The 21413-nt window shown below is 49.1% G+C and overlaps 1 protein-coding gene across 1 annotated transcript in view; it reads left to right on the plus strand.

The window, feature by feature from the left end:
• The window catches only part of LOC104061414 (netrin receptor DCC), a 42577-nt gene that overhangs the window by 13957 nt on the left and 7207 nt on the right, over positions 1-21413 (plus strand). The window contains 17 exon segments of the mRNA XM_054053334.1: positions 719-875; positions 2380-2534; positions 3218-3366; positions 3746-3884; positions 4533-4582; positions 5929-6070; positions 6788-6898; positions 7940-8134; positions 9879-9953; positions 9956-9973; positions 12150-12388; positions 13698-13836; positions 15940-16047; positions 18266-18460; positions 18777-18809; positions 20141-20206; positions 20444-20615. Of these exon segments, the coding sequence (XP_053909309.1) occupies positions 719-875; positions 2380-2534; positions 3218-3366; positions 3746-3884; positions 4533-4582; positions 5929-6070; positions 6788-6898; positions 7940-8134; positions 9879-9953; positions 9956-9973; positions 12150-12388; positions 13698-13836; positions 15940-16047; positions 18266-18460; positions 18777-18809; positions 20141-20206; positions 20444-20615 (2143 nt within the window).

Consider the following 21413-nt stretch of genomic DNA (forward strand, 5'->3'; position numbering starts at 1 on the left):
CATGAGTTAAACTTTGGGGTTGACCTTCACCCAAATGCCCTTTGAGGACCAAACTTTGGGGTTGACCTTCACTCTAAAGGACCTCTGAGGTCGTTGAACTTTGGGGTTGACCTTCACTCCAAATGACCTCTGAGGTCCATTTAACTTTGGGGTTGACCTTCACTCCAAATGACCTCTGAGGACCATTGAACTTTGGGGTTGACCTTCACTCCAAATGACCTCTGAGGTCCATTGAACTTTGGGGTTGACCTTCACTCCAAATGATGTTTGAGGTCCATTGAACTTTGGGGTTGACCTTCACTCCAAATGACCTCTGAGGACCATTGAACTTTGGGGTTGACCTTCACTCCAAATGACCTCTGAGGTCCACTTTGGGGTTGACCTTCACTCCAAATGACCTCTGAGTTAAACTTTGGGGTTGACCTTCACTCCAAATGACCTCTGAGGTCCATGAGTTGAACGTTGTGGTTGACCTTCACTCCAAACGACCTTTGAGGACCACCTCAAGCTGCCCTTTGAGTTCCACCTCTTCCACCTTCTCCTTTCTCACCTCTTTTCTCTCTCTCTCTCCTTCACCCTCTTTGTCCTCTTCTTCCTTCTTCTCCTCTCCCACCTCCAAACGTCCCCTTAGATGCCACCACCACCACCTTATCTCCTCCCTCTTTTGGACCTTTCAGACCACCACCTTCTCTGATCGTGTCCTCTCCTTCCCCTCCAGTTGTCCCAAGCCCTGGTGTCCTCCCCTCACCTCCTCGAGATGTTGTCCCCGTTTTGGTCTCCAGTCGCTTTGTCCGTCTTTCCTGGCGACCACCGCTTGAGGTCCACGGCCACATCCAAACCTACACCGTCTTCTTCTCCAAAGATGGCATCAACCGGTACGTAGCTCAACCTCCTTTTTGGACCTCTTCTTCATGAAGATGTCCACCTCCACGTGGAGTTCCTCCAGAAGGTCCTTCTCCAAAGCCTTTAAAACGATAACAAATGGCTTCAAAGCCAAAGAGAAAGTGGTGGTGAGGACCTTTCAGAAGATCTTCTGAAGCTTTGGAGGTCTTCAAAGTGTTCTTGGAAGCAATGGCAGAGGTCCCATCTCCATCTGGAGGAGCTTTGAGGTCCCACCAGAACCATTCGGAGCTTTTTAGAAGCTTCCGGACAACATCCGGAGCTTCTAAAGAGACAAATGGACCACTTGGAGAGTCATCTTTCCATCAAGGAGACCTTCTAGAACCTTCCTGCTCCGGCTTGGAAAGTTCTAGGAGATGTTGCAGCATCTTCAAGGTCCTTCAGACCCATTGCAGGACCTTCAAGGACCTCCAACTCACCCATTCCATGACCTTTAAGGTCCTTCAAACCCATCCCATGACCTTTAAGGTCCTTCCAACCATCCCATGACCTTCAAAGGTTCCATTCCATGACCTTCAAGGTCCTTCCAACCCATCTCAGTCCATCATTCCTTCATCTTTGAGGTCCTTCAAACCCATCCCAAGACCTTTAAGGTCCTTCCAACCCATCCCATGACCTTCAAGGTCCTCCAATCCAACCATTCCATGACCTTTAAGGTCCTTCAATCCATCCCATGACCTTCAAGGTCCTCCAACTCAACCATTCCATCATCTTTGAGGTCCTTCCAACCCATTCCATGACCTTCAAGGTCCTTCCAACCCATCTCAGTCCATCATTCCATCACCTTTGAGGTCCTTCAACCCATCTCATGACCTTCAAGGTCCTCCAACCCAACCATTCCATGACCTTCAAGGTCCTTCTGACCCATCCCATGACCTTCAAAGGACCCATTCCATGACCTTTAAGGTCCTTCCAACCCATCCCATGACCTTCAAGGTCCTCCAATCCAACCATTCCATGACCTTTAAGGTCCTTCTGACCCATCCCATGACCTTCAAGGTCCTCCAACCCAACCATTTCATGACCTTCAAGGTCCTTCCAACCATCCCATGACCTTCAAAGGTCCCATTCCATGACCTTTAAGGTCCTTCAAACCATCTCATGACCTTCAAAGGTCCCATTCCATGACCTTTGAGGTCCTTCAACCCATCCCATGACCTTCAAGGTCCTCCAATCCAACCATTCCATGACCTTTATGGTCCTTCTGACCCATTCCATGACCTTCAAGGTCCTCCAATCCAACCATTCCATGACCTTCAAGGTCCTTCCAACCATCTCATGACCTTCAAAGGTCCCATTCCATGACCTTCAAGGTCCTTCTGACCCATCCCATGACCTTCAAGGTCCTTCCAACCCATCCCATGACCTTCAAAGGTCCTTCCAACCCATCCCATGACCTTCAAGGTCCTTCCAACCCTTCCAAGGTCCACCTCGAAGACCTCTTGGCCCTTTCCAGATGTCCTTTGTGGTTTCTTGCAGGGAACGCGCCCTCAACACCTCTCAAAGTGGACCACTTCAGGTGACGGTGGGCAACCTCAAACCTGAGGAGACCTACACCTTCCGCGTGGTGGCCTTCAACGAATGGGGTCCAGGAGAGACCTCTCAACCCATCAAAGTGGTCACTCAACCCGAACGTGAGGACCTGGGGTGGGGGGGGGGACGTAGAGTGGGTGGTGGACCTCAAGGCCACCTCAGAGCTTCTTCTCCTCCATTGGGTTGAAGCTTCTGGAGGTCCTCAGAGAAGATAAAGGTTCAGTTGGAGGTGAAAACGTCTCCTCAGGTGGAGCAGAAGAGTGTGGACGTCACTTTGGGGACCACCAAAAGGGCATTCCATGAGTTTTGGAGGTCTTCAAGACCATAATGGTCCACCTGGAGATGTCCCACTTGGACCTCAATGGCTTTTGAGGTCCTTTTGGAGTCATTCCATCATCTCTGGAGGTCTCCAAGACCAAAATGGTCCACCTGGAGATGTCCCACTTGGACCTCAATGGCCTTTAAGGTCCTTTTGGAGTCATTCCATCATCTCTGGAGGTCTCCAAGACCATAATGGTCCACCTGGAGATGTCCCACTTGGATCTGAATGAGCTTTGAGGTCCATATGGAGTCATTCCATCATCTCTGGAGGTCTCCAAGACCACATAGAAGCCAAAAGGTCCACCTGGAGATGTCCCACATGGACCTCAATGGCTTTTGAGGTCCACCTAAGTCATCTTCTTCCACCTAAGTTGGACTTTCGAGGTCAGAAAGTCCTCAAAGTCCTCGAAACGAGATGTCTTCTTCATAGTAGAACCTCATCGTTCTTTCATCTCTTCTTCAGTTCAAGTTCCGGGACCTGTGGAGAACTTCCGAGTGGTTTCCACCACTCCGACGTCTCTTTTGGTTTCTTGGGATCCACCTTCTTCCCTCCATTCACCCATCGAAGGTTATCGGATCTTCTGGATGGAAACCACCACCGGAAGAGAACAGGTGAGTCAAGGTCAACCAGATGATGGTTGAAGGTATCTCCCACAGCTTCGGAGAAGCTCAACGAGACGTCCTCGAAGGGTTAATCCACCACGAGTTATGGAGTCCCATCAAGATTGAGGAGAAACGGAGAGGTGGACACGGTCTTAAGCTTCTCCACCGTCTTGAAGGACATCTAAAGGACCTTCAAGAGAAGGTTCCACCTTTCTATCGCGGTTGATGTCACCTCAGGAGCTCCAAAAGGTCTTCAGGACCTCCAGAGATGGTTTCACCACCGCTTCGTGGAGTGTTTGGAGGTCTTTTTGGTGGAGGAATGAAAGTTTGGAGGAGCACAAAGCGATGGGAGGAGAAGTGGTGACTTTGTGGTGTCTTCTCCTCGTAGACCGTGGAGGTGGACGGCTTCTCCTATCGCTTGGAAGGGCTGAAGAAGTTCACCGAGTACACCTTGAGGTCCATCGCCTACAACCGCTACGGTCCTGGGGTCTCCTCAGAAGATGTCACCGTCACCACTTTATCCGACGGTGAGGAGAGAAACCTTCAAGAGATGCTTTGAGGTCCAAAATGGTCCTTCAAACCCATTCAATGACCTTCAAAGGTCCTTCAAACCCATCCCATGACCTTCAAAGGACCTTCAAACCCATTTCACGACCTTCAAAGGGCCTTCAAACCCATCCCATGACCTTCAAAGGTCCTTCAAACCCATCTCATGACCTTCAAAGGGCCTTCAAACCCATCCCATGACCTTCAAAGGGCCTTCAAACCCATCCCATGACCTCCAAAGGTCCTTCAAACCCATCCCATGACCTCCAAAGGTCCTTCAAACCCATCCCATGACCTTCAAAGGTCCTTCAAACCCATTTCATAACCTTCAGAGGTCCTTCAAACCCATCCCATGACCTCCAAAGGTCCTTCAAACCCATTCCATGACCTTCAAAGCTCCTTCAAACCCATTCTATGACCTCCAAAGGTCCTTCAAACCCATCCCATGACCTTCAAAGGTCCTCCAAACCCATCCCATGACCTCCAAAGGTCCTTCAAACCCATCGCATGACCTTCAAGGTCCTCCCAACCCATCCCATGACCCTCCCGAAGGTCCAAGAGGACAACCGCTGGGCGGATCTTCTCCTTTCGAGTCCCTCCAACGTCTCTTTGCTTTTCTTCTCTTGCAGTTCCCAGCGCGACACCTCAGAACGTCTCTTTGGAGGTGGTCAACTCCAGGGTAAGTCCACCATGAGAAGAACCCGACCAGATGGGAAGAAGAAGGGGGGGTGGGATTGGACGAGATGGTCCTCTTTGGGAGAGCTTTGGGGTCAAATGATCACAGAAGGTCCTCTGCGCTCCATCTTCTCTCCTGTTCGTGAGCTTTGAGGGCCTTCAAACCCATCTCATGACCTTCAAAGGGCCTTCAAACCCATCTCATGAGCTTCAAAGGGCCTTCAAACCCATCTCATGACCTTCAAAGGGCCTTCAAACCCATCCCATGACCTCAAAGGTCCTTCAAACCCATCCCATGACCTTCAGAGGTCCTTCAAACCCATCTCATGACCTTCAAAGGGCCTTCAAACCCATCCCATGACCTTCAAAGGACCTTCAAACCCATCCCATGACCTTCAAAGGGCCTTCAAACCCATCCCATGACCTCCAAAGGTCCTTCAAACCCATCTCATGAGCTTCAAAGGTCCTTCAAACCCATCCCATGACCTTCAAAGGGCCTTCAAACCCATCTCATGAGCTTCAAAGGTCCTTCAAACCCATCCCATGACCATCAAAGTCCTCCAACTCAACCATTTGATGACCTTTAAGGTCCTTCAAACCCATCCCATGACCTCCAAAGGCCCTTCAAACCCATCCCATGACCTTCAAAGGTCCTTCAAACCCATCCCATGACCTTTAAGGTCCTCAAAGTCTTCTCCAAAGCTGGAAAAGCCCTTCCTTCTTTCCTTTTGGCCTTCTTCAAGAGGTCCTTCAACCTTCACTTCATCTTCTTGACCACCTCTGGAGCTCTTCCACCCACTCCATCTCTTCTGAAGTTGAAGAGATGGTCCTAATCCACCACATGAGGTCCTACAGAAGGGATAGTCCTCCTATGACCCCCTTTGAGGACCACCGCTGGTGGTGGATCTCCATACGACCATCGAGCGGTGGAAGTTACCCTTTTGAAGAAGACCGTGTGATGGTGGAGAACTTCATTTTGGTGGTCAGGTGGAGCTTCTCCGGCGTTCGGTGACTTCTTCTGACCTCCTTCCACCACCTTCCCCACCTTCTCGGTGGTTGTGGACATCTCCGAACCTCAAAGGAGGTCCAACTATGAAGGGATAAATGATGGCTGAGGAGCAGAAGACCTTTTGATCTTCTCCAGGGAGGAGCTCCTCAACCTCTTTAGATGTGGTGGACACTTCATTTCATCCTTTTTTGGGGATGAAGAGGTGGAGAAGTTGAGGTTTCAACCGATGATCTTTGGAGTCCTTTTTCTTCTCGGTTTTTTTTGGTGGTTTTTTTTGGTGGTAGAACCCAAAACGATGTGTCCTCACGTGGACCTTTGGGGGTTCTTCTCTTTCTCTGCAGAGCATTAAGGTCTCGTGGTTACCACCACCTCCGGGAACTCAAAATGGGTTCCTCACGGGTTATAAAATCCGTCATCGCAGAACCTCACGGAGAGGAGAAATGGAGACGTTGGAACCCAACAACCTCTGGTACTTATTCACAGGTGAGTGGGACCATCGGCTCTGAAGGGCCTGGAGGACCTCTGGAGGTTCTGGAGGACTTCTGGAGGTTCTGGAGAACTTTAAGAGGTTTTGGAGAAGGTTCTGAAGAACTTTGAGAGGTTCTGAAGGACTTTGAGAGGTTCTGGAGAACTTTAAGAGGTTCTGGAGAACTTCAGAAGGTTCTGAAGAACTTCTTTAGAAGGTTCTGGAGAACTTTGAGAGGTTCTGGAGAACTTGAGAAGGTTCTGGAGAAGGTTCTGAAGAGCTTTAAGAGGTTCTGGAGAACATTAAGAGGTTCTGAAGAACTTTAGAAGGTTCTGAAGAACTTCAGAAGGTTCTGAAGAACTTCTTTAGAAGGTTCTGGAGAACATTAAGAGGTTCTGGAGAAGGTTCTGAAGACTTTAAGAGGTTCTGGAGAACTTTAAGAGGTTCTGAAGAACTTTAAGAGGTTCCTGAAGAACTTTAAAGGGTTCTGAAGAACTTCTTTAGAAGGTTCTGGAGAAGGTTCTGAAGAACTTTAAGAGGTTCTGGAGAACTTGAGAAGGTTCTGGAGAACTTTAAGAGGTTTTGGAGAAGGTTCTGAAGAACTTTAAGAGGTTCTGAAGAACTTTGAGAGGTTCTGGAGAACTTTGAGAGGTTCTGGAGAACATTAAGAGGTTGTGGAGAACTTTTGGAGGTTTGGTTTCTTCTCACTCTTGGGTTCCTTTCGGTTCCTTCAGGTCTGGAGAAAGGAAGTCAATACAGTTTCCAAGTGGCCGCGATGACCATCAACGGCACCGGACCTTCTTCCGAGTGGATCACCACCGAAACGCCGGAGAACGATCTCGACGGTAAAGGACAATGAGGTTCCTGAGGACCTTTCTGGAAGTTCAGGAGATCCCAAAGTCAAACGGAGATCATTTTATGACCTTTGAAGTCCTCCAACTCAACCATTCCATGACCTTTAGGGTCCTTCAAACCCATCCCATGACCTCCAAAGGTCCTTCAAATCCATCCCATGACCTTCAAAGGCCCTTCAAACCCATCCCATGACCTTCAAAGTCCTCCAACTCAACCATTTCATGACCTTTAAGGTCCTTCAAACCCATCCCATGACCTTCAAAGGTCCTTCAAACCCATCCCATGACCTTCAAAGGTCCCTCAAACCCATCCCATCACCTCCAAAGGTCCTTCAAACCCATCCCATGAACTTCAGAGGTCCTTCCAACCCATTCCGTGACCTTCAAAGGTCCTTCAAACCCATCCCATGACCTCCAAAGCTCCTTCAAACCCACCCCATGACCTTCAAAGTCCTCCAACTCAACCATTTCATGACCTTTGAGGTCCTTCAAACCCATTTGATGACCTCCAAAGGTCCTTCAAAGCCATCCCATGACCTTCAAAGGTCCTTCAAACCCATTCCATGACCATCAAAGGTCCTTCAACCCCATCCCATGACCTCCAAAGGTCCTTCAAACCCATTATATGACGTCCAAAGGTCCTTCAAACCCATCCCATGACCGTCAAAGGTCCTTCAAACCAATCCCATGACCTCCAAAGGTCCTTCAAACCCATCCCATGACCTCCAAACGTCCTTCAAACCCATTCCATGACCTCCAAAGGTCCTTCAAACCCATCCCATGACCTTCAAAGGTCCTTTCAACCCATCCCATGACCTTTAAGGTCCTTCAAACCCATCCCATGACCTTCAAAGTCCTCCAACTCAACCATTCCATGACCTTTAGGGTCCTTCAAACTCATCCCATGACCTCCAAAGGTCCTTCAAACCCATCCCACGACCTCCAAAGGTCCTTCCGACCCCTTCCCCGTCCCTCTCCTTCTCCTCGCGGTCCTCCCTTGACCTTCTCCTCCGTCTTCTCCTCCTCCTCCAGAATCCCAAGTCCCCGACCAGCCGAGTTCCCTCCACGTCCGCCCGTTGTCCACCAGCATCGTCATGACGTGGACCCCACCGCTCAACCCCACCGTGGGTGTCCGTGGTTACATCATCGGTTACGGCGTGGGAAGTCCTTACGCCGAGACCATCCGCGTGGACCACAAGCAGAGGTTCTACTCCATCGAGAAGTTGGGTGAGTTCCACCTCCAGATCTTCGCGGCGGTTCCTCAAGAGGTTCTCTACATCTTCTCCATCTTCTCCATCTTCTCCATCTTCTCCATCTCCTCCATCTTCTCCATCTCCTCCATCTTCTCCATCTCCTCCACATCTTCTCCATCTCCTCCATCTTCTCCATCTTCTCCATCTTCTCCATCTCCTCCATCTCCTCCACATCTTCTCCATCTCCTCCATCTTCTCCACATCTCCTCCATCTTCTCCATCACCTCCACATCTCCTCCATCTTCTCCACCTCTTCCACCCAACGTTAAGAGGTTCTGGAGAACTTGAGAAGGTTCCGGAGAAGGTTCTGAAGAACTTTAAGAGGTCCTGGAGAAGGTTAAGAGGTTCTGGAGGACTTCTTTTAAAGGTTCTGGAGAACTTGAGAAGGTTCTGAAGAACTTTTAGAGGTTCTGGAGAACTTTAAAGGGTTCTGGAGGACTTCATTTAAAGGTTCTGGAGAACCTCAAGAGGTTCTGGAGAAGGTTCTGAAGAACTTTAAGAGGTTCTGGAGAACTTTAAGACGTTCTGGAGAAGGTTCTGAAGAACTTTAAGAGGTTCTGAAGAACTTTAAGAGGTTCTGGAGAAGGTTCTGAAGAACTTTAAGAGGTTCTGAAGAACTTTAAGAGGTTCCGGAGAAGGTTCTGAAGAACTTTAAGAGGTTCTGGAGAAGGTTCTGAAGAACTTTGAGAGGTTCTGAAGAACTTCAAGAGAGTCTGGAGAAGGTTCTGAAGAACTTTGAGAGGTTCTGAAGAACTTAAAGAGGTTCTGGAGAACTTTAAGAGGTTCTGGAGAAGGTTCTGAAGAGCTTCAAGAGGTTCTGAAGAACTTAAAGAGGTTCTGGAGAACTTTAAGAGGTTCTGGAGAAGGTTCTGAAGAACTTAAAGAGGTTCTGGAGAACTTTAAGAGGTTCTGGAGGACTTCTTTAGAAGGTTCTGGAGAACTTTAAGAGGTTCTGAAGAACTTGAGAAGGTTCTGGAGAACTTAAAGAGGTTTCTGAAGAACTTGAGAAGGTTTCTGGAGAACTTCAAGAGGTCTGGAGAAGGTTCTGAAGAGCTTCAAGAGGTTCTGAAGAACTTTAAGAGGTTCTGGAGGACTTTCATTTAAAGGTTCTGGAGAACTTTAAGAGGTTCTGGAGAACTTTAAGAGGTTCTGAAGAACTTTAAAAGGTTCTGGAGGACTTCAAGAGGTTCTGGAGAAGGTTCTGAAGAACTTTAAGAGGTTCTGGAGAACTTTAAGAGGTTCTGAAGAACTTTAAAAGGTTCTGGAGGACTTCTTTTAAAGGTTCTGGAGAACCTCAAGAGGTTCTGGAGAACTTTAAGAGGTTCTGGAGGACTTCATTTAAAGGTTCTGGAGAACCTCAAGAGGTTCTGGAGAAGGTTTTGAAGAACTTTAAGAGGTTCTGGAGAACTTTAAGAGGTTCTGGAGAAGGTTCTGAAGAACTTTAAGAGGTTCTGGAGAACTTTAAGAGGTTCTGGAGGACTTCATTTAAAGGTTCTGGAGAACTTGAGAAGGTTCTGGAGAACTTCAAGAGGTTCTGGAGAAGGTTCTGAAGAACTTTAAGAGGTTCTAAAGAACCTTAAGAGGTTCTGGAGAACTTTAAGAGGTTCTGGAGGACTTCATTTAAAGGTTCTGAAGAACTTTAAGAGGTTCTGGAGAACTTGAGAAGGTTCTGGAGAACTTTCAGAGGTTGACTTTTTTCCGGTTGTCCTCTCCCGTAGAGTCCAGTTCCCACTATGTCATCTCCTTAAAGGCCTTCAACAACGCCGGCGAAGGAGTTCCTCTCTACGAAAGTGCCACACGAGGTCCATCACAGGTGAGTCCTCTTCTCCTCCGTCACCTGATGGGCAAAGCTATGGAAGAAACCACCTCCACAACCTCCAAATCCACTTCGCCGTTGTCCCATCGGCATCGGTGGAGCTGAGGGTGACTTCCAAAGGTCCAAAGGACCTTCAAACTCTGAGGTTTCTTCGGGACTTTCCACCACTTATGGTGACCTTTTCTCCTCGGGTTCCACCCGCTGATGTTCAGAGCTTCTCTTTGATGGACCTGAAGTGGAGCTGAAGGGCTTTTGGTGGATCTGAAGGGGTTTTGGTGGATCTGAAGGGTTTTGAGGGACCTAAAGGGGGTTTTGAAGGACCTAAAGGGGGTTTGAGGGATCTAAAGGGGGTTTTGAATGGATCTAAAGGGGGTTTAGAAGGGATCTAAGGGGTTTTAAGGGATCTAAAGGGGGTTTTGAGGGATCTAAAGGGGGTTTTGAAGGATCTAAAGGGGGTTTTGAGGGAATCTAAAGGGGGGTTTGAAGGATCTAAGGGGGTTTTGATGGATCTAAAGGGGGTTTGAGGGATCTAAAGGGGGTTTTGAGGGATCTAAATGGGGTTTTGAAGGATCTAAGGGGGTTTTGATGGATCTAAAGGGGGTTTGAGGGACCTAAAGGGGGTTTTTGATGGACCTGAAGCTGCTCTTGTGATGATCCAAAGGGGTTTTAAGGGATCTGAAGGTGTTTTGAAGGGATCTAAAGAGGTTTTGAGGGATCTAAAGGGTTTTGATGGACCTGAAGCTGCTCAGATAGGTGGATCTGAAGGGTTTTGAGGGATCTAAAGGGTGTTTTGATGACCTGGAGCTGTTCTTGTGATGGCTCCAAAGGGGTTTTGAGGATCTGAAGGGGTTTTGAAGGATCCTAAGGGGGTTTTGAGGGCTCTAAAGGGGTTTGGATGGCTCCGAAGCTGCTCTTGTGATGGATCCAAATGGGATTTTGATGGATCTGAAGGTGCTTTGATGGATCTAAAGGGGGTTTTGATGGATCTAAAGGGGGTTTTGATGGATCTAAAGGGGTTTTGATGGCTCTGAAGCTGCTCTTGTGATGGATCCAAAGGTGCTTTGATGGATCTGAAGGTGCTTTGATGGATCTAAAGGGGGTTTTGATGGATCCAAAGGTGCTTTGATGGATCTAAAGGGGGTTTTGATGGATCCAATGGGTTTTTGATGGATCTAAAGGTGCTTTGATGGATCTAAAGGGGGTTTTGATGGATCTAAAGGGGTTTTGATGGCTCTGAAGCTGCTCTTGTGATGGATCCAAAGGTGCTTTGATGGATCTGAAGGTGCTTTGATGGATCTAAAGGGGGTTTTGATGGATCCAAAGGTGCTTTGATGGCTCTAAAGGGGGTTTTGATGGATCTAAAGGTGCTTTGATGGATCTAAAGGGGGTTTTGATGGATCTAAAGGTGCTTTGATGGATCTAAAGTGGGTTTTGATGGATCTAAAGGTGCTTTGATGGATCTAAAGGTGTTTTGATGGATCTAAAGGGGGTTTTGATGGCTCCAAAGCTGCTTTTGTGATGGATCCAAAGGGGTTTTGAGGGATCTGACGGTGCTTTGATGGATCTGACGGTGCTTTGATGGATCTAAAGGGGGTTTTGATGGATCTAAAGGGGGTTTTGATGGATCTGACGGTGCTTTTGATGGATCTAAAGGTGCTTTGATGGATCTAAAGGGGGTTTTGATGGATCTAAAGGGGGTTTTGATGGATCTGACGGTGCTTTGATGGATCCAAAGGTGCTTTGATGGATCTAAAGGGGGTTTTGATGGATCCAAAGGTGCTTTGATGGATCTAAAGGGGGTTTTGATGGATCTGACGGTGCTTTGATGGCTCTAAAGGGGGTTTTGATGGCTCTAAAGGGGGTTTTGATGGATCTAAAGGGGTTTGATGGCTCTAAAGGGGGTTTTGATGATCTGACGGTGCTTTTGATGGATCCAAAGGTGCTTTGATGGATCTAAAGGGGGTTTTGATGGATCCCAAGGGCTTCTGCCTCTTCCGCCGCTGCTCCGTTGCCTTCGAAAGCCTCTCTGATGTCTTCTCCTGCTCCATTAACGCCTCTCTTTCTCTTCTCCTCCCGTTCCTCCTCACGACCTTCATGCATTTAACCCATCGTCTTCTCCTCCTCCTTCTCCTCCTCCCTCCTCCTCCTCCTCCTCCTTCCGACGCCTCCTCAGATCCCGTTGACCCTTTCGAAGTTGACTTTTCTCCTCTTCTCGATGGTTTCCCCACCGCCGTCCCAGAGAGCTCCACCCCCATGCTCCCACCAGTAGGTGTCCAAGCGGTTGTCCTCACCCACGACGCCGTCCGTGTCCTTTGGGCGGAGAATTCCATCGCCAAAAGCCCAAAGACCACCGAAATCCGTTTCTACACCGTCCGCTGGAGAATGAGTTACTCCACCGCCGCCAAATATAAGGTACAAAGTCTTCTTCTGCCCCTTCCAAAGTTCTTCTGACGTTCTCCTCCTCCAAAACCTTCTGGAGATGTTCCTCAAGCAAACGATGGAGTTTCAAAGGAGGCTTTGGAGGTGAAGGAAAGAGCTTTGAAGGCCCTTTTGGACCTCAGAAGGTTGAGAGGTGGTTTGTGGCGTTGAGGAGGATCTAAAGGAGCTTCAAGTGAGGAGCTGAGAAGGTCCAAAGGTTCTTCAAAGGGAAAGGTGGAGCTTCTGGTTGAGGTGGGAGCAAAGAGGTCCTGTTTGAGCCGTTCCTGAAGGTCCTGAAGGTCCCTTTAGATGGGACCAAAGAGGTCCTGTTTGAACCATCCTTGAAGGATACGTTGGATGGGACCAAAGAGCTTCTGATAGAGCCATTCCTGAAGGTCCCTTTAGGTGGGACCAAAGAGCTCCTGATTGAGCCATTCCTGAAGGTCCTGAAGGTCTCTTTAGATGGACCAAAGAGCTTCTGATTGAGCCATTCCTGAAGGTCCTGAAGGTCCCTTAGATGGGACCAAAGAGCTTCTGATTGAGCCATTCCTGAAGGTCCTGAAGGTCCCTTTAGATGGGACCAAAGAGGTCTTGATTGACCCATTCCTGAAGGTCCTGAAGGTCCCTTTAGATGGGACCAAAGAGCTTCTGATTGACCCATTCCTGAAGGTCCTGAAGGTCCCTTTAGATGTGGACCAAAGAGCTTCTGATTGAGCCATTCCTGAAGGTCCTGAAGGTCCCTTTAGGTGGGACCAAGAGCTTCTGATTGAGCCATTCCTGAAGGTCCTGAAGGTCCCTTTAGATGGACCAAAGAGCTTCTGATTGAGCCATTCCTGAAGGTCCTGAAGGTCCCTTTAGGTGGAACCAAAGAGCTTCTGATTGAGCCATTCCTGAAGGTCCCTTTAGGTGGGACCAAAGAGGTCCTGTTTGAGCCATTCCTGAAGGTCCTGAAGGTCCCTTTAGGTGGGACCAAAGAGCTTCTCTTGACCCATTCCTGAAGGTCCCTTTAGATGGGACCAAAGAGCTTCTCTTGACCCATTCCTGAAGGTCCTAAAGACCATTTTGGAGCCACCTGAGCTCACTGATGGATCTCATGGGCTTTGAGGTCCCTTCCATGTCATTCTCCAACCCAGAAGGTCCCTCCAACCCCACCCTCGTTCCTCCAAAAGTGAAGTTCTTTCCACCTCCTCAATCCATGAGTTTTTTGGAGCTCTTTTTTGACCTTCAAAGAGGTCTTTTTGGACCGTTTTTTTTTGTGGTTGCCACCATCAAAACCTGAAGGTTCTCCACATGTTCTTCGTAGTCCGCAGATACCACCGCTTTGAGTCATACGGTGATGGGGTTGAAGCCCAACACGATGTACGAGTTCTCCGTGATGGTCACCAAGGGGAGAAGATCCAGCACGTGGAGTATGACGGCCCACGCCACCACCTACGAAGCAGGTAGGGACCTTCTCCAGATCTTCGAAAGCCACCTTTGAAGCCACCTGGAGGTGAAGAACCTCTTCGTTTCCACGTTCTCTTCACCTTTGGTGGCACCGAGCGGTGGTGGAGTTCACCTATGAGGTCAGGGACCTCTCTGGAGGTCATTGAGATGATGGGGTGTTGAGGTCCTTCAACTCCAAGGAGGTTCCATCATGGAGAGGACCTCTTGGAGAAGGGTTTGGAGGTTGAGAAGAACCTATTGATGGTCCAAAAAGAGCTTCACTTCTTCTCGGTTTGGTAGAAGGTCTTCAATCTCCTCCAAAACCTTCTCTGAAGGTCTTCTCTGAAGGTCTTCGAAGGTCTTCTCCGAAGGTCTTCTCTGAATGTCTTTGAAGATCTTCTCTGAAGGTCTTCTCTGAAGGTCTTCGAAGTTCTTCTCCGAAGGTCTTCTCTGAAGTTCTTCTCCAAAGGTCTTCTCTGAAGGTCTTTGAAGGTCTTCTCCGAAGGTCTTCTCTGAAGGTCTTCGAAGGTCTTCTCCGAAGGTCTTCTCTGAAGGTCTTTGAAGGTCTTCTCTGAAGGTCTTCTCTGAAGGTCTTCTCTGAAGGTCTTCTCTGAAGGTCTTCTCCAAAGGTCTTCTCTGAAGGTCTTTGAAGGTCTTCTCTGAAGGTCTTCTCTGAAGGTCTTTGAAGGTCTTCTCCGAAGGTCTTCTCTGAAGGTCTTTGAAGGTCTTCGAAGGTCTTCTCTGAAGTTCTTCGCCGAAAGTCTTCTCCGAAGGTCTTCTCTGAAGGTCTTCTCTGAAGGTCTTTGAAGATCTTCTCTGAAGGTCTTTGAAGGTCTTCTCTGAAGTTCTTCTCCAAAGGTCTTCTCTGAAGGTCTTCTCTGAAGGTCTTCTCTGAAGGTCTTCTCTGAAGGTCTTTGAAGGTCTTCTCTGAAGGTCTTCTCTGAAGGTCTTTGAAGGTCTTCTCTGAAGGTCTTCTCTGAAGGTCTTTGAAGGTCTTCTCTGAAGGTCTTCTCTGAAGGTCTTTGAAGGTCTTCTCTGAAGTTCCTCTCCGAAAGTCTTCTCTGAAGGTCTTCTCTGAAGGTCTTCGCCAAAGATCTTCTCTGAAGGTCTTTGAAGGTCTTCTCTGAAGGTCCTTCTCTGAAGGTCTTTGAAGGTCTTCTCCAAAGGTCTTCTCTGAAGGTCTTTGAAGGTCTTCTCTGAAGGTCTTCTCTGAAGTTCTTCTCCGAAAGTCTTCTCTGAAGGTCTTCTCTGAAGTTCTTCTCTGAAGGTCTTCTCTGAAGGTCTTTGAAGGTCTTCTCTGAAGGTCTTCTCTGAAGTTCTTCTCCGAAAGTCCTCTCTGAAGGTCTTCTCTGAAGTTCTTCTCTGAAGATCTTCTCTGAAGGTCTTTGAAGGTCTTCTCTGAAGGTCTTCTCTGAAGGTCTTCTCTGAAGGTCTTCTCTGAAGGTCTTTGAAGGTCTTCTCCGAAGGTCTTCTCTGAAGGTCTTCTCTGAAGGTCTTTGAAGGTCTTCTCCGAAGGTCTTCTCTGAAGGTCTTTGAAGGTCTTCTCTGAAGGTCTTCTCTGAAGTTCTTCTTTGAAGCTCTTCTCTGAAGGTCTTCTACTGAAGACCTCCTGAGCTTCGCTTGAAGTTCTTCTTCATCTTCGATGGTTCCATCCTTCCCTCCGGGGTTGAGGTGGAACCATGGGATGTCCCAAAGTGGTGGAGAAGAAGTCATTTCCTTTGAAGGATCTTCTCAGATGACCCAAAACTGAGGGTCCTCATTTTTTGGGGTCAAATATTGAGTTGGAGAACGTCCAAAGGTGGAAGTTCCAAAGATCTTCTAAAGAAGGACCATAAAAAGGTGGTTTTTATGGTGGTTTGGAAGTTCCATCTCGAATCCAAAGGTCACTTTTGGGGTCTTCACCCCAAGAAGGACCTTCTGAGAAGGAAGGAGAGATGGAGGAGAAAAGAGCTGAAGGATCTGAGGTGGAGAAAGGTCCTTCAGGGGGTGGTGGGACCTCCATCCATGGAGATATCTCCAAGGTATGGAGCCTTTGAGTGGTGGGTACGTAGTTTTGGGGTTGAAGACCTCGAAAGTCTTCTCCGTTGAGGTTCTTCTGGAGTTTCTCTCCATCTTTGCAGCTCCGTCTTCTCCTCCGAAGGATCTGACGGTCATGGGTCGAGAAGGAAAGTCCCGAACGGTGACGGTCAGTTGGGAACCACCTCTGGAGGCCAACGGGAAGATCACCGGTGAGTATCTCCACCACCTTCTGGTGACCATCTCCAACCCTTCTCCTCCTGGAGGACCATCTCTGATCTTCTCCTCCTGAAGGTCCCACTTTGATCTTCTCCTCCTGAAGGTCCCACTTTGATCTTCTCCTCCTGAAGGTCCCACTTTGATCTCCTCCTCCTGAAGGTCCCACTTTGATCTCCTCCCCCTGAAGGTCCCACTTTGATCTTCTCCTCCTGAAGGTCCCACTTTGATCTTCTCCTCCTGAAGGTCCCACTTTGATCTTCTCCTCCTGAAGGTCCCATTTTGATCTCCTCCCCCTGAAGGTCCCACTTTGATCTTCTCATTCTGAAGGTCCCACTTTGATCTTCTCCTCCTGAAGGTCCCACTTTGATCTTCTCCCCCTGAAGGTCCCACTTTGATCTTCTCATTCTGAAGGTCCCCAATTTGATCTTCTCCTCCTGAAGGTCCCACTTTGATCTTCTCCTGAAGGTCCCACTTTGATCTTCTCCTCCTGAAGGTCCCACTTTGATCTCCTCATTCTGAAGGTCTCACTTTAATCTTCTCAACCTGAAGGTCCCACTTTGATCTTCTCATTCGAAGTCCCACTTTGATCTTCTCCCCCTGAAGGTCCCACTTTGATCTTCTCCTCCTGAAGGTCTCACTTTGATCTTCTCCTCCTGAAGGTCCCACTTTGATCTTCTCCCCCTGAAGGTCCCACTTTGATCTTCTCCTCCTGAAGGTCCCACTTTGATCTTCTCCTCCTGAAGGTCCCACTTTGATCTTCCTCCTCCTGAAGGTCCCACTTTGATCTCCTCCCTCCTGAAGGTCCCACTTTGATCTTCTCCTCCTGAAGGTCCCACTTTGATCTCCTCCTCCTGAAGGTCCCACTTTGATCTTCTCCTCCTGAAGGTCCCACTTTGATCTTCTCCTCCTGAAGGTCCCACTTTGATCTTCTCCTCCTGAAGGTCCCACTTTCATCTTCTCAACCTGAAGGTCCCACTTTGATCTTCTCCTCCTGAAGGTCCCACTTTGATCTTCTCCTCCTGAAGGTCCCACTTTGATCTTCTCCCCCTGAAGGTCCCACTTTGATCTTCTCCCCCTGAAGGTCCCACTTTGATCTTCTCCTCCTGAAGGTCCCACTTTGATCTCCTCCTCCTGAAGGTCCCACTTTGATCTTCTCCTCCTGAAGGTCCCACTTTGATCTTCTCCTCCTGAAGGTCCCACTTTGATCTTCTCCTCCTGAAGGTCCCACTTTGATCTTCTCCTCCTGAAGGTCCCACTTTGATCTTCTCATTCTGAAGGTCCCACTTTGATCTTCTCCTCCTGAAGGTCCCACTTTGATCTTTTCCTCCTGAAGGTCCCACTTTGATCTTCTCCTCCTGAAGGTCCCACTTTGATCTTCTCCCCCTGAAGGTCCCACTTTGATCTTCTCCTCCTGAAGGTCCCACTTTGATCTTCTCCTCCTGAAGGTCCCACTTTGATCTTCTCCTCCTGAAGGTCCCACTTTGATCTTCTCCTCCTGAAGGTCCCCACTTTGATCTTCTCCTCCTGAAGGTCCCACTTTGATCTCCTCATTCTGAAGGTCCCCACTTTGATCTTCTCCTCCTGAAGGTCCCACTTTGATCTTCTCATTCCGAAGGTCCCACTTTGATCTTCTCCTTCCTGAAGGTCCCACTTTGATCTTCTCCTCCTGAAGGTCCCACTTTGATCTTCTCCTCCTGAAGGGTCCCACTTTGATCTCCTCCTCCTTGAAGGTCCCACTTTGATCTTCTCCTCCTGAAGGTCCCACTTTGATCTTCTCCTCCTGAAGGTCCCACTTTGATCTTCTCATTCTGAAGGTCCCACTTTGATCTTCTCCTCCTGAAGGTCCCACTTTGATCTTCTCCTCCTGAAGGTCCCACTTTGATCTTCTCCTCCTGAAGGTCCCACTTTGATCTTCTCCCCCTGAAGGTCCCACTTTGATCTTCTCCCCCTGAAGGTCCCACTTTGATCTTCTCAACCTGAAGGTCCCACTTTGATCTTCTCAACCTGAAGGTCCCACTTTGATCTTCTCCTCCTGAAGGTCCCACTTTGATCTTCTCCTGAAGGTCCATCTCATGACCTTCTGAGGTGCTTGAAGCCTCTTTCCAACCTTCTGGAGATCCTCCAAAGGTGGAGATGGACTCCCCTTTTGCCTTTTTGAGGAACACTTGAGGAACATCTCCAGAACTTTCCATGTGGACCTTTTTCTTTCAGCTTATGTCCTCTTCTACACTTTGGAGAAGAACGCTCCCATCGATGAGTGGTTTATGGAGTCCATCAACGGCGATCGTCTCACCCATCAGGTGATGGACCTCCATTTGGACACCATCTACTACTTCCGTATCCAAGCTCGGAATTCCAAAGGCGTTGGACCTCTTTCCGATCCCATTTTCTTCCGGACTTTGAAAGGTAGGGATGAAACTCCACCTTTGAAGGCATCTAAAGAAGCTTTTCATGGAGGAGAAGCTCCACTGTGGTCCTCATCCACCTTTGGTTGAACCTTCTTTGAAGGTTTTTGGTCATTTCTGAAGTGTTTTAAGCCCTAAAATGGGGGAATGGAACTGATTTGGAGACAATGGAGAAGGTGGAGGTGGTCCAACTTTGGAGAAGACCTCTAAAAGACCTCCAAGAAGGTTCTAGAAGAACAAAAACAGCTGGAGATGATGGGGGGTGGTGGTGGGATTCCATAAGTTGGTTCCTCAATGTTGAACTCTCTTTCTTTCAGTGGACCATCCGGATAAAATGGCCAACGATCAAGGTAGGAGGACCTCGGCTGGTTGTCTTCTCCAAGAGAAGCTTCAAAGGGGGGGTGGGAATGGCGGGGAAACATCTTCAAACCGCCTTAGATGGTCCGAAGCTCCTCAAAACCTCCTTAGATGGTCCTCAAACCTCCTCAGATGGTCCTCAAACCCTCCTTAGATGGTCCACAAACCTCCTTAGATGCTCCTCATCTCCTTAAACCTCCTTAGATGGTCCTCAAACCTCCTTAGAAGGTCCTCAAACCCTCCTTAGATGGTCCTCAGCTCCTCAAACCCTCCTTAGATGGCCCTCAAACCCTCCTTAGATGCTCCTCAGCTCCTCAAACCCTCCTTAGATGGCCCTTAAACCCTCTTTAGATGGTCCTCAGCTCCTCAAACCCTCCTCAGATGGACCTCAAACCCTCCTTAGATGCTCCTCATCTCCTCAAACCTCCTTAGATGGACCTCAAACCTCCTCAGATGGTCCTCATCTCCTCAAACTCTCCTTAGATGGTCCTCAAACCTCCTTAGATGGACCTCAAACCCTCCTTAGATGGTCCCCATCTCTTCAAACCCTCTTTGATGGTCCTCAAACCCTCCTTAGATGGACCTCAAACCTCCTTAGATGGACCTCAAACCCTCCTTAGATGGTTCACATCTCCTCAAACCCTCCTTAGATGGTTCACATCTCCTCAAACCCTCCTTAGATGGTCCTCAAACCCTCCTTAGATGCTCCTCATCTCCTCAAACCCTCCTTAGATGGTCCTCAAACCTCCTTAGATGGTCCTAAACCCCTCCTTAGATGCTCCTCATCTCCTTAAACCTCCTTAGATGATCCTCAAACCTCCTTAGAAGGTCCTCAAACCCTCCTTAGATGGTTCTCAGCTCCTCAAACCCTCCTTAGATGGTCCTCAAACCCTCCTTAGATGGTCCTTAAACCCTCTTTAGATGGTCCTCAGCTCCTCAAACCCTCCTTAGATGCTCTTCAAACCTCCTTAGATGGTCCTCAAACCTCCTTAGATGGACCTCAAACCCTACTTGGATGCTCCGAATCTCCTCAAATCTCCTTAGATGGTCCTCAAACCCTCCTTAGAAGGTCCTTAAACCCTCTTTAGATGCTTCTCAGCTCCTCATACCCTCCTTAGATGGTCCTCAAACCCTCCTTAGATGCTCCGAATCTCCTCAAACCTCCTCAGATGGACCTCAAACCCTCCTTCGATGGTCCTCAAACCCCCCTTAGATGCTCCTCCCCTCCCTCCGACGCTCTTTGCCGGTCTCCAGGTTGTCCCCCACCTTCTCTTCGGTGCTTCCCTCCACCGTGTGGTATCTCCTGAGCTTTATCTCCCCACAGGTCGTCACGGAGACGGAACCTTTTGGCCGGTGGACACCAATCTCCTCGACCGGAGCAGTTTGAACGGTACAACCTTCAACCTCAATGCCCCCATTTGAAGGTCCTCCAACTCTTGGTCAAAGCTTGAAGGTCACCTGAAGCTCTTGAGAACTTCTTTGACCTTCAAGGAATGACCAAGAAACGGAGGTGGAACTCATTGAAGGTTCCGAATGGTCTTTGGGGTCTTCTGGAGAGGACTTTGAAGGTCTTGAGGAGAAGCTGGAAAGGTCTCCTCACCATCTTCTGGTTGTCTTCTTCTGGCAGAGCCACCCATCGGGCAGATGCATCCGCCCCACGGCAGCGTCACTCCTCAGAAGAGCAATAACCTCTTGGTGGTGGTGGTGGTGACCGTTGGGGTCCTCACGGTGGTGGCGGTGGGGGCGGTGGTGGCGGCGGTGGTCATCTGCAACAGAAGGTCTTCGGCGCAACAGAGGAAGTGAGGCCTTCAAAAGGGGGGGGAGGGGAGAGGTGGGAATGGGGTTCCGTCAACAGTGGAGGGGGTGGGGAGAACATCTGGAGGGGGAGAATGGAGGTGGAGAACATCTGGGGGAGGAGAAGGGGGTGGAGAACATCTGGAGAGGGAGAATGGAGGTGGAAAAGGGGGTGGAGAAGATCTGGAGGAGGACAATGGAGGTGGAGAAGGGGTGGAGAACATCTGGAGGAGGAGAATGGAGGGGGAGAAGGGGGTGGAGAATATCTGGAGGAGGAGAATGGAGGTGGAAAAGGGGGTGGAGAAGATCTGGAGGAGGACAATGGAGGTGGAGAAGGGGTGGAGAACATCTGGAGGAGGAGAATGGAGGTGGAGAAGGGGGTGGAGAACATCTGGAGGAGGTGGAGAAGGGGTGGAGAACATCTGGAGGAGGTGGAGAAGGGGTGGAGAACATCTGGGGGAGGAGAAAAGAGGTGGAGAAGGGGGTGGAGAAGATCTGGAGGAGGAGAATAGAGGGGGAGAAGGGGGTGGAGAACATCTGGAGAGGGAGAATGGAGGTGGAGAAGGGGGTGGAGGACATCTGGAGGAGGTGGAAAAGGGGGTGGAGAACATCTGGAGGAGGAGAAGGGGGTGGAGAACATCTGGAGGAGGAGAAAAGAGGTGGAAAAGGGGGTGGAGAACATCTGGAAGAGGAGAATGGAGGTGGAGAAGAGGGTGGAGAACATCTGGAGGAGGAGAATGGAGGTGGAGAAGGGGGTGGAGGACATCTGGAGGAGGTGGAGAAGAGGGTGGAGGACACCAGGA

Source organism: Cuculus canorus, chromosome W (assembly GCF_017976375.1).
Source record: "Cuculus canorus isolate bCucCan1 chromosome W, bCucCan1.pri, whole genome shotgun sequence".
Classification (NCBI taxonomy): domain Eukaryota; kingdom Metazoa; phylum Chordata; class Aves; order Cuculiformes; family Cuculidae; genus Cuculus; species Cuculus canorus.